Raw genomic sequence first — 13,059 nt, forward strand, 5'->3', positions numbered from 1 at the left:
TCTTTGCAGTTAATAAACAATAATCACAAGTAATTCTCTCAGCATATTTTCATGAAAACATCAGAGACCAGAGCTCAGATTTTCAACTTTATCACCCTACATAAAAAAGATTGACAGTTTTGATAGTTAAGTAATATTTTACAATGTAAGAGGATGCAGTGTTGATAGCGCACCATTAATCAAAATGTTTCAACACAAACAGAGCTGCTAAATCTCACTGAATAGTTCACCTGCTCAGTGAGTGCGTCCCTCACACAATCTAATTTATATTCATTCCTGGTGGCAGAACTTTTAACAAAATATCACATACGTTTCAGACAGTGTGAAAAAGATTAATTACATTTATAGTTTGAGTAATGCTATTTCCCAAACAGCACAGTTTCTAATTGCAGGTATTTTAAGGCTGCTACAGATCATGGTTAATGAAAATTAGGAAATATAGTCAAAAAAATTTCCATATTGGAAATCTGAAATAATAATATGATCATCAAGGGGTGAGACAGCATCTGCACAGTGAGAAATAGTGAAAGGGAATTAGTCTGAATCATTGGGTTCTAAGGCAGTTAAAAGTCTTGCCCACTTATTTAGTGTTACAATCAGGCTAATAATTGTATTTCCTTCTTTCCAGGGCTGCCAGAGCAGCTGAATATTACCCCATTTTTTGTTTCTGTTTTTGCATGGTGTGCAGTGGTATCTAAATAACTTTAGCCACAAAGCATTTAGAGGTTACAAGTGTTCAGAATAAAAAAAAACAAAGGCAGATCTTGGCAAAGTGCAACTTATGAACAAAGTTTCTTCTTTATTTTCAGAGAAAGAAAAATCATGATGGGTAAATGGTAAGCCACTTCAACATAAGTCAAAAGTCATCCAACTCTGAAGTGCACAAAGTTTTAGAACTTGAATAAACATATGGTAGAAGGTGGACAACATTAAAAAAAAATCACACGTGGTTTAGTGAGTGCACGATGATTGTAGTTAATGTGCTAATTTCCAAGTCCCACTGCGTAACATCAGCATATAATCATATCTGAAAGGGCTTTCATGGCACAGTGGCAGTGTGCCTACTCCTGAGCTAGGAGGCCTGGGTTTAAGTCTCACTTGTTCCAGAGGTGTGTCATAACATCTGACTGGGTTGATTAGAAAATATCCATATTAACTTGCCTCAATACCATAGTGGTAGCACACTGCATTGTCGTAAGTACATTCCTTTGGATAAGTTGGTAAACTGAGATGTTGGTCTCACTTGATAAGTACAATAAATCCAATGACATTTGTTCAAAGGATAACAAATGGGGTCTTCCGAATATCTTTGTCAGCATTTATCCCAAAACCAGCAAAACATATTATTTGGCTGTTGATCTCATTGCTTTTAACGTGACCATGCTGCGCATGTTGTTGATCTCATTGCTTTCAACGTACACAGCATGGTCACATTAAAAACGATGAGATCAATGACCAGATAATATGTTCTTCTGGTTTTGGGATGAACGCTGACAAAAATACTGGAAAATACTTTATTATCTGTGATAATAAAGCTTAAAGCGTAAATAAATAAGTGTAAAACAAACAAGCCTTCCTGCTCCTATGATGCTGCTGGGCCTGCTGTGCTCATCCAGCTCTGTACCTTGTTATCTCAAAAGATACAACTATTCATTCATTGAATGATATCAAGACTGTTTTATGCATAATTATTAGTTTAATTCCATTCATTTGCAAATTTTCAGGTGTAGCAGATCACGGTTTTTAGTGAACAGATGGTCTTCACGCCAGTTAATAGGCTCCACATTTTATTCGTGCAATTAAAACCATTTTAAGATGTGATAATTGTAATTGAATAGTAAATATTTAATATAAAATTACATTGCAAAGATGGGGGCGTGAGGAAGTTCACTCATCTGGACTATGCCATAATTTGAACAGAAATATACATGTTTGGTGCCTAGGCTAGTTGCTATTGCAACACTTTAAGTTTAAAAGCTACTGACCAGAATTAGCCACCCAAGCACATATTTCATCAATGAATCACTCTTCAGTGACAGTGAATTCCACTTCACTAATCTGATGAACTGGAAATGCACCTTACCTTCACAATTTACAATGTCACAGGAACATAAGTTTGTCCACAAAATGTCTACTCTCCAGCTGCCTCCGATCAGCAATTTTAGAGCACAAGGACAAGGGTGTTAAGAAACACCAATATTCACTTTAAACTTTTAGAATTATATGACGATTTAAATGCATGTCGATGCTCCACAAGTCCTACACATCTAAAAGCATTTTTTGTAATGATAATGATCATTCATCTCACAGAAGTAAATGCTGATTCAGCTCCTCTACTTCAAAGATACCTTCTTTGAATCCAATTTTTGTATTTATTATTCAGGGAGATCTAAAACAGAATTTTGGGGTGGTAACCATAAGGCAGAATCCACAATTTGAGTAACCTGTTGCTATTTTTGAAGCTGCGCAATGGTAAACCATAAATTCAGATGATAAATACTTATATAAGTGCATAATCATTTCCAAATAAACCATAATATGTGAAGGAAAGAAATGCAATAATTTTTGAAAATAAATATAATTGGCGTACTCTGCAATGTTAAAACTCTTTTGACCATAAATTAGCTTTAACTGTACTTGATCTTGAAATTGCAAAAAACATTTAACCAATTTACTGACTGGAATAATATGTGACAATGCTGAATAATCCAGCAGCAGATATGATCATAACTATACACTGTGACTGAGGAAAAACTGTTTGTCTCTACTTACAACAGCACACATTTCTGTTCTATTGAACAGAATGAAATTTCAGTTCTTCTTGTGAAATCTAAAATTCTTTAATTAGAACAAGCTGTTTTCATTGAATGCAGTCATTACCGGCTGAGACAGCATTTGCTTCCCACTATGATTTGCTCGAGGTGATGGTGCCTTCTTGAGAGGCAGCAGTCTATATACTGTATGTACATGTTAGTGAGTTCCAGGATTCTGACCCAGCAGTAGTGATGGAACAACTATATTGTTCTGAGTCAACATGGCATGTGATTTGAAGGGTAAATATACATGGGTGTCCTTGTTCTTCTAGGTGGTAGAGGTCATGCATTTGAAACCTGCTAGTGAAGGAGTTGTGGTGAATTGCTGTGGTGCATTTTGAAGTACACATTCACCATGTATCTGTGATGGATGCGATGGACAATCAGCAAACTTTTTTCTGGATGGTTTTGATCTTCGAGAAAGATGTTGAACTGCACTCATCAAGCCAAGAAAAAGAGAGTATTCTACCACACTTGTGACTTGTGCATTGTACGTAAATGACATATTTTGGGGTGTCAGGTGGTGAATTACTTTGCACAGAGTTTCCAGCCTCACAATGGCTATTGTATCCACAATATTTATTTTTCTAGACCATTTAAGTTGCTGGTTAATGGTAATCCCCCAGAACATTAATAGTCAAGTCAGGCCATGGAAATGCCAATGAACATCAAGAGGAGATGATTCTCTCTTGTTGGAGATGGTCACTGCCCGGCACTCATTTTGTACAGGGGCAAATACTGCTTCAGTACCTGAGCAGATAGGAATGATACTGAATACTATGAATCCCCACTTCTGACCTTATGATGGAGGGAAGGTCATTGATGAACTACCTGAACATTTTGGATCTAGGACACTAATTGGAAAAAATCAGGGACTTGTGTGGAGTGGTGATAAATCCTTACCTCTGAGCCAGGAGACCTAGGTTCAAGCCCCACCTGTTTCAGAGATATGTAATAACATTTCTGAAAAGCTAATTAGTAATGAATCATCCAGAGAAATGCAGTGACTTCCTCAGACTGAGATTAGTGAATTTCAACAACGACAGCCATGTTCCCTTATGTTAGGCATGGCTCCAACCATTGGAAATTCTCCTATTCATTCCTCTTCCCCAATTGTCATTCACTTCAGCTTTTCCTAGAGTTCCTTGAGGTCCAATGCTGCCTCTGAAGTCAAGGGCAGTCAGTCACTCACTCATCATTCACATCTTTATTTCAGTATGAAATATTTGATCCAAAGGTGCAATAAGGCCAGGAGCTGAATGTCTCTGGCAGAACCCAAAGCATCAGCAAACGGGTTTCTTGTTTTTCAAATGAAAACAAATATAAGCCAGGTGTAATTAGTATAAAATTTTGTTAAACTAGTTAAAAGCATAATTTTTGCTGTATATTAAAAGCAACTCCACATGAAAAGACCAACATTCACGAATTCACCCAAAGTTATAACTCATCATAAAATAGCATATAATACCCAGGTCTGTGAGTAATAAAAACTCACCCATGAAAGCAAAATTAAATGAAATAATTGACACTTCAAAGGTTTCTAAATGGACACTGTGATAATCAAAAAAATGCACGATATATAATTATGTTAGTGTAACCAATATGAGCCGTTTATAGAAGGGTTCTACACCCTGAGTACGTGAATTGTGATAATCAAATCCTTAAAGTAATTCACCTCATTTGCACTTCTATCTCTGATTTTTTTTTTGAGTCTTGGAGGTTTGGCAAGGATTGTTCTTTGCCTTTTGCTCATTGATAGGATTCTGATTCACTGATATTGGTATTTATTCACATTATGTTAGTTTCAGGAACTTGAAACACGTGTAACAATGGAAACATGAGTTAAAACTTTATGGGGCATTAGTGCTCTAACCCAAGCATCTGCTGGCTAAACTAATTGACAACCAGGGGTACTGGAGTACCTAAAAAGACCAACCACCTTTACTATCTTAAATTGTTCTTAAAGTCAGGCTATCTCACATGTTAGATTTATTCAATCTGTCCCTAGATCTAAGTCAGCTGTAGCCTTCAGGGCTATGCAAGGTTCTTTAGAGCATTCTTTGGTGCTGACTCCACTCAACTCTACATGCTAATGATGGTGCAATAGAGATATCCAAATTCAGCTTAATTTGTATACTGAAGATGTTCATAACCTGATGAGGAACCACAAAAAGAGTGAAATGTTTCTTAATTAGAACTAATAAAAGCCAAAGCCAAGTAAATATGTGGATAAAAGCCTGATTAAAATATTGATCGAAAGGCTTTTGTCATACTTTGTGAAGAATTCTCAATGATTTGCAGTATTACTAGTCAGAGCACGTGAGTGCAGCAACACTGTAAATTTGAGTGGTTTTAGGACAATTCTACAGAAGATTGCAATTTTAGTTCCACTTGCCATCAAAATCAAGACCTTTGTTTCTGTGAAAGCAAACTCCTACAGAAAGCAAACACAGTTTGATGTATTGTTGAGCAAGCCCAAGGATGTTACTTATAAATCAGCTTGAAGCATTAATCAGGTGGGGGCAGATCATTCAGTTTTTTATATCACTGCATATACACAAAACGCCAAGATGCGACTCTGTGGTCATGTACCTTGTCCCGTGTTGAGTGGAATATCACACTGCCAGGTTTCTCTTGTGAGAATGTCAAGGTGGCTCAGACTGATTGTTGGAGGATTTTTTTTACAACGATTAGCACCCTTCTTGTCAAGTAGTCAGCATTCTCTGTCCTTCAAGAACAGATAAGCTACCTACCCCACAGTAGGAAGTGATGATATGATGGCCTTAATTTTCAACCCATGTTGAAATATCTCCAGTTGCTAATATTACATCCCAGGTACCTCAACGCAGCTGCACATTGTTTAAACTTTTGTAAACATGGTGAGGATATGCCACTGTTAATTCTAGAGAAAAAAAAATCCTCAAATCTAATCAGCCAGGATTCAATCATTTTTACATCTCTGGGAACCCTAAAAGTCAAACCCTAGGGGAGTGAAATCTGACAGAATCATCTTCAATTTCCCACCAGGTCGAGCCTTAGCCCAGGCGGTGAATTTGACATAGATAACAAAGTGTGGAGCTGGATGAACACAGCAGGCCAAGCAGCATCTCAGGAGCACAAAAGCTGACGTTTCGGGCCTAGACCCTTTATAATTTATGACTTCCTTTCATTTCTTCGCTGGAAGAAAACCGAAGTTAAAAGATAGATTCATCCGACCTGCAGGCAAAAAACAAAAATCACGCCCCTCAATCTGGAGCTTCTATCGCGAAGGATGATAAAAACTATAAAACGTAAAACCGAATGACCCATCCTTTCGGTACCATTAAGCCTGTGTTGTATGACTGTGCTCTCTTAGGTAGGATTTATGTACCTTTTTCGATAATGCAGCAGTTTTCAAAAGCTCCACATAAATCATGCACCATTAAACTGGTTGAAGCGGTATGGTACATTTCAGTTGCTATCTCAACCGTGAGACTGAGTTCCCTGGTCATTTTGACAGTGTCCATTGTAAACCCGTTGCTTTGCAAGTTTAACTCATCCTTTCGCGGTTGTTCATCTGTTAAACTTCACATCTGCCACTTCATCACGTCAATCCACCCGATGTGTATGCAAATCTAAATGCGGCCAAATTATTGTTCTTACGCAGTAATACTTCACATTTACTTTCATTATCAAATGCAATCATGTGGTTAAGTTGATCGAGCTGAATACAAAGAGACAAGTCACGCTCAGAAATGCTGAACTATTTCGGAGCATTCTCTCTGAACTATGTTAACCCTTTCGTTAGCAATGGGCACAATAAATAAGGTTCGTTTTGACTTTGCGACATCCTTTTACAACTTAGCGTTCAGAATCGTTAAAGGTCGATTTTGTAACGTTGAGCCCAACATATTTCAGCTGGTGACGGGGACAAAGCTTGTTCCTCATCGGACTGAGTGAAGGAGCCGCAATTACCGAGCGACATCGGCAGTTCTATCTCGGGGTGATTTCACAACAGTTGACATAGTTACGCTTTCAGACCGGCGACTATTTCTCAGGCTCTGACGAAAAGGTCACTGACTGAAAGGTGAACTTCAGGCATTTTCTGTTTTTATTGCCGATTTGTGGCATCGACGGTGTTGTTGCAATTTTGAATTGGAGACAGGAAGGGCTCCCCGCCCCCCGCCTATAGCTAGGAGCCATTAATTCAGGTGACATATTTATAGCTATCAGACTCCAGGTCGTTTATTGTACAGACGTTTCTGATTTAAACACTCTCATTACCATTTCGCCTGATTAACTCAGCAATTTTGTCACTGACATCCCTTTCTCTCTGGGAAGTGATTGGAACTAATGGAGCAGAAAACTAACTTGTATTCCGGGCTTTAAAACAAAATGTCCAAAGCAGGCATGGCATGATAGAATGTTAGTCAGCAATGGTTGTGGTCGAATATAACACACAGCTCCTTTAAATCCACAGTGCCACAATGTAAAGGAAAATCGGAATTGCGAATTATAATGGCCCAAAACAGGATCTGCCGCCCGATTTTCCTCCCTGTGTTTGTTTATACACAACAGAAGCCACCCATCCGCTGAGCATGATGTACCCCCTGTTAAAGGATACAAGATGATTACAGGTACTCGCTTCAACCATTAACATAGTGAACGGCGGGCACAAATGGCGAATGTACACACAGCGATTGGGACAAATACTCGCTAAATTGGGTGGGAAAAGCGTTTAAATCAGCAATACCCTTCCTATTTTCACTCTAATGGGATCCTCACCATGTAGGTTTTAGTGCAGCCTTTCCCTTAGAAATTGGAGTATACCTCAGCTACCCAATACCAAACCCACTCAATTGGAGTACAATTCACTTTTTTTTGGGAGGGGGGTTGTAGGAGGGTGTTGTCACGAGGCATAACGTGACTTTATCAGATGTAGTCAGGATCCAGCGTTCAGTCTCACTCCCCCTTTGGGAGAAGGCACCTAGTTCCCTGGAAAGGTTCTAATTTTCTGACAGCCGCTGAAATCGTTTCCCTCCTCCCAATGCTAGCTGCTTCAACTCACAAGTGAGCGAAAATCCAAATAGTTTTTGTTAAGAAAACAGCCACTTGAATCCTTGCTAGCGCCCTGAATTCAATGCCAACCCGCCCGCCATAAAAAAAAACCGGTTATTACTTTTTTATGAGAGAGACACGGCTTAACGGGAGGCGGCTATTTGAAATAAAGTTGTTCGGGTCGTTGAACTAGAAATATTTTGTCCCAGAAAGTCACCACCTGATGGTGCCCGACAACCCCAACCAAATGCGTTTAAGATTATAATCCCTTCTGTACAAGAGTTCACACAAGATTGGGACTCTGATGCTCAGAGTGTATACTGAATACGAGAACGCCTACCGTCGGTTTGAATGCTCATCAGCAACTGAATCAGTACTATTTAGTTTCAAGAAAGACCGGCAAATATGTAGAAGTTTTCACAATTGGGATTTACAATGAAACTGAATCTGAAATATGTCCGGTACGTCCGTCCTACATAAACCCAGATACACCACAAACACAGTGCTTAACATAAATAAACTCAAACATTCGCAACTCGAGGTTGCAGGTGTATTCTCTTTGGGTAAGGACGCTGCGAGTGAGGGTCACAGTCGCTGCCGACCCAGGAGAGTTCTCTGCAAACCCACCTCTGTGTGCAAGGACGCTGCAAAGCCAGCCGAGGAGCAGAATCAAAGCGCTTTCCTGCGCGCACGCTATTCTCAGCTGCATGACGGCCACCGGGTTGTGTGTATGTGTTCGTTTTTCGCCTTCCTCTGTCCTCCTCCTCCTCCGAGATTCTCCTTCGAGACGGTGTCGAGTGGGAAGAATGAGCGAGAAAGCTAGCAAACTCTCCGCAACGACCAATGTAGAAAGACGGCCACTACTCGCCGCATTAAAGGGAGAGAGAGAAACAACAGATTAGCGCAGCCCGGGACCACGGCGACGTCACGGAGAGGAGAGCTGGAGATTCATACATATTCATTGCCAACATCAAGTTCCCAACTCCCCAGTGAGAGGGCACTTGGTGCATCCTTATTTACAGTCATCCCGATCTCCTTCGCTGAGTTACCTCCTCATTTCCATTCATTAATCTCCCTCACCTTGCACTCATCATAACCTCGAGTCAAATCTGGCAGCACATTAATTCCTTGAATTCCTTGTACTGCCGGCTGTTCTCTGCAGACCTGCAACTTTGAAGTTTCCGAACATTGAAGCTTAGAATTTCTTCCACTGAGACTATCTGGAGGTAAACACTTTTGGTTTCAGAATGAGCTTTTGCAATCAACATGCTGCTCTCAGGAACAGTCCAGCCTTTGTAAGATGGAAGTAAGAAGCGGGGAAAGTTGATATATTGTCATGATTCTAACACTGCGACATTATAACGGAGTGAAAATCACTGCGCCTTCAAAGCGATGGGATCAGACAAATTACACACGACCAAAGGGGAAATGACCAAAAGACCAATTTGCCGTCTGGTGAATTTAGTCCCTTGACCCCCCCTCTGCCACTCAATGGGATCACGGCTGATCCGATCAGTCAAGAAATCCACCTACACTCCCAACAACCCGTCCACACCCGCCTTGCCGATGGAGCTGCTATTTCTTCTTATAAGATATTAAAGGATTCTGCTTCTGGCTGTTTTGAAAGATCGTTCCAAAGACACCACAAAATTTCTATGTGAAAGAGAGAAAAAAAAACTCATCTCTGTTTTAAATGGGCGGCCTCTTATTTAAAAAGAGATTTTCCTATAAGGAGAATATCCCGTCTGCATCAGACCTGTTAGGAACTCTCCAGGTCTTGTTTGCTTCGGTCAAGTCACCTTTTAGTCCCGTGGATACAAGCCTCGCCTGTCCAACCTTTCTTCACAAGATAACCCACCCATTCCAGGTAATAACTCGTAAATCTGAACTGTTTCCAGTGCACTTCCATCCTTCCTTAAAATAACAAGACGAATACTGTACACAGAACTCCAGATTATCAAGCTAGCGACTAAACGTTTAACGGAGGAAAGAGAAGTGAAAAGGTTTGTAAGTGGACTTCAGCATTTAGAGCTTTGATTGCTGGTCAGTTTTGCATGCAATCATTGGAAGAAAATAGGAAACGCACAAATCGGCCAGAATTGGAGGAATGGAGAATTTTCGAAAGATTATAGGGCTGGAGATGATTACTATGACGGTAAGGGATGAGGTTATGGAAAGGTTTGATTATGAGGGTGAGAAGTGTGTCGGGCACATGAGCACTGGGATGACTGGTGTGAATTAGGATGTGGGTAGTCAGACTCTGGATGATAGAAGGTTACAGAGGGTGGGAGGTCTCCCGGAAGTCAATGGGAAGGTGAATTTGTAGGTTCAAAATTAAGGATGCAGCAGCAAGGCCAGTGTTGTGCCATGGTATGAAGGTGAAAATAAACTGTCTTTGTGAAGGAGACGGTATTGAGACGGGAACTCGACTTAGGAGCAAATAGAACACCGAGGTGATAAACAGAATAGCCACTATTGGCCACTAGAGGGCTGGGTGTGTTGAGACTCAGTAGCTGTGAAACAGACTGTGACTGGGGCCCAAGGTACTGATGTGGGGGATTCCCAATGTTGCAATGAAATAAGTTGTGGTTCATCGAAGATTGGGTGGTAGGCAAGCAGTTTAACTAAGGAGAATGGAATGACTGAGAGAAACACTGAGGGACAGAACTAGGTGTCACCAGCAAACATCAAACCTGACCTCATAGGCTAGTTGTTATCACAGGTTTGAGAACAAAATAAGGGTCCATGTGTGCTGGTCCTGAATTTCCAGAACAATTGGTCACCACTAATTTTGCTGACCTATTGAGTAACAGTGGGCATGTCTCTGATGCTGCATTCACAACCTGGGTGGAATTGGGCACTGCTGAGGTGCTCTCACTGCATTCAATTACAGAGCAGAACCAAGAGACGTAAAACAAGCAGGAGAGAGGGGAACCTCCTCTGCTGGATTAGTATTGATCACCAGGCCCCTCAGCGTGGAGCCTCTAGCTCTGATGGACTTCACCAAGCTGTGACTGGAAGGCCTCTGTATGTGGCAGAGGGCCATGTCAGCACTGGCAAAAAACTGGCGAGGCCACAAAATTGCCCACAGTGGGTCTTTAACTATATTAACTGGCTTCCATTTCAGATTCTCAGGCTGGGCCTCAGAACGTTCCCTGACTGTGTAAATGCTTTAAGGAGCTACTCCATCACTGCTCCCTACAATTACCCTGGCCTGTACCATCACCTCCACCTCCAAAGCTGGAATATTCAGGGCTGTGTCTTTAAATGATGTTGCCATTGACATCATGTAGATTTAAGAGAAACAAGGAGACAAAGTTGCCAAGCTCAATAATAAAATGAACTGCTCAGTTCATCAAATACAGTTAATCAAATATTTAAGTGAGAGATGTTGCAGAAGATAGAATTTGTAACAAATTAATTTTGTAACATTATAGACATTCAATATGTTCACATAATCCCTCCCTAAGTGAACTCCCTCCCTAGTGGCATTGTCAGTTTAAATAAATTGAACAGACTTCAGCAGTTCAAGGAGGCAGCTCACCCACCTTCTCAAGAGCAACAGGGATAGTTAATGAACACTGGCCAGCCAACAGCACCAACAGCCCATAAGTGAATGGGAAAAGAAAGACTGCTTTACATTTATCCTGTGCACTCCCATATTAAAAGTTACTCGATGTGTTGGGAGAGCCAAAACTTTATTTAAGGTTGGGTTTCTAACACCCACTACAAGATCATTTCACAAAGCAATATCCTTGGAACTAACTGAATGGGCATCATGGTCAGCTTGGACCAGTTTGGGCCAGAGGGCCTATTCCATGCTGTGTTACCTTATGATTCTATGTCTGTATGTTGTGGTTGCCAGATACCCAAAATGTCATCAGAAAATGTGCTGGAAATATTCCGTAGGTCAGACAGCAACCGTCGAGAGAGAAATAGACATAATATAATAGGAACTGTAAGCCACAGGCCTAGATTATTGGTCAGAACATTATGATTCTGTGGAGAGCTCAAACCCATCCACCTCCCAAGAGGAAATGTCAACAACTTGTAACCAGCCCTGAACAAGGCCACCCCACAGATGTAATGCACTGTAAGTGAGCTGAATGATCTCACAGTGATTGGTCAGCAGTTGTAACAGTGCCCACAGCACCACAGCTCCAAAGCATATGTTGCTGGGACTGCAGGAGGCCCAATGAACCCTGGAGTGAGGTAGGTCTATAGGCTTGGGGTAACAGGAGTCCAAGACACTTAGCAGGGAGATTTGGATTTTTATGAATGGTTTTTAACTTCTTGGTAGAGTGGGTTGTCCCGAAGGGTAAGGGACACCATTCAATGATAATACACCTACTTCCTTCCAGATAGTTTCCAAATTCTTTTTAAAACAAAAGCATGCCCACTCCCACTGAATTATGCCACACCCATATATTATCATCAGGCAGTGTAGCATTGGAGTCGAATGAGGTTTTGACTTTCTCAATTGACTCTTGATTATTGATTTACACATGGCAGGAAGGCAACCGATTTTGATGCCCAACCACTCTTTATTATGGGGGAAGTAAAGGAGTAGATGGGAAAATGATGGGCTAGCCATGTGATCTATGTTACGTGCATTCTCTATCCCTACCACCAAAAATACTCCCAATGGGGCTGTGTATTATTTGGTCAATTAAGTCTATTTCTCTCCCGGCAGATGCTGCTGGCCCTGCTGAGTATTTTCCCAGCACTTTCTGTTCATATTGTCAGTCCTGAAAGTTAGATCATGGGCTGTTGTGGTGCTATGGTTGTGTGGCGATAGTAAGAATTGCAGGGGCTGGAGACAGAGTCGATACAGTGTGGAGCTGGAGGAACACGACAGGTCAGGCAGCATCAGAGGAATAGGAGAGTTGACGTTTCAGACCTAGACCTTTCATCAGGACTGAGGAGGGGTGAAGGGATCTGGGAATTAAATAGAGGGAAGTGGGGTGGGGCTGAGGTAGGTAGGTCATGTGGCAATAGGTGGATGCAGGTAGGGGGTAGTGGGGATTGGTCAGTGGGAAGGGTGGGGCAGATAGGTGGGGAGGAAGATGGACAAGTTGTATCAGATCAAGGAGGTGGGGATGAGAGGGAGGTTTGGGCATGGAATGAGCCCGGAGTGGGCAGAGTTTGAAACTGGTGAATTCCCTGTTTTGGCCATCAGCTGTAGACTCCCGAAACAGAATATGAGGTG

General features: G+C 41.3%; 1 protein-coding gene across 3 annotated transcripts in view; it reads right to left on the reverse strand.

Annotated features, from left to right (window-relative positions):
• The window catches only part of LOC125457973 (calsyntenin-2), a 493,448-nt gene extending 484,053 nt beyond the window's left edge, over nt 1-9,395 (reverse strand). Inside the window, exon 1 of one of the 3 annotated variants that reach the window (XM_048542802.2) lies at nt 8,478-9,395. In XM_048542802.2, coding sequence (XP_048398759.1) covers nt 8,478-8,559 — 82 coding nt within the window. In that variant the 5' untranslated portion in view covers nt 8,560-9,395. The remainder of the gene's footprint in view (nt 1-8,477) is intronic. The other 2 variants (XM_048542800.2, XM_048542801.2) reach the window with 2 other exon arrangements.
• Between the last annotated feature and the right edge of the window lie 3,664 nt (nt 9,396-13,059).

This window comes from Stegostoma tigrinum, chromosome 14 (genome assembly GCF_030684315.1).
Source record: "Stegostoma tigrinum isolate sSteTig4 chromosome 14, sSteTig4.hap1, whole genome shotgun sequence".
Classification (NCBI taxonomy): domain Eukaryota; kingdom Metazoa; phylum Chordata; class Chondrichthyes; order Orectolobiformes; family Stegostomatidae; genus Stegostoma; species Stegostoma tigrinum.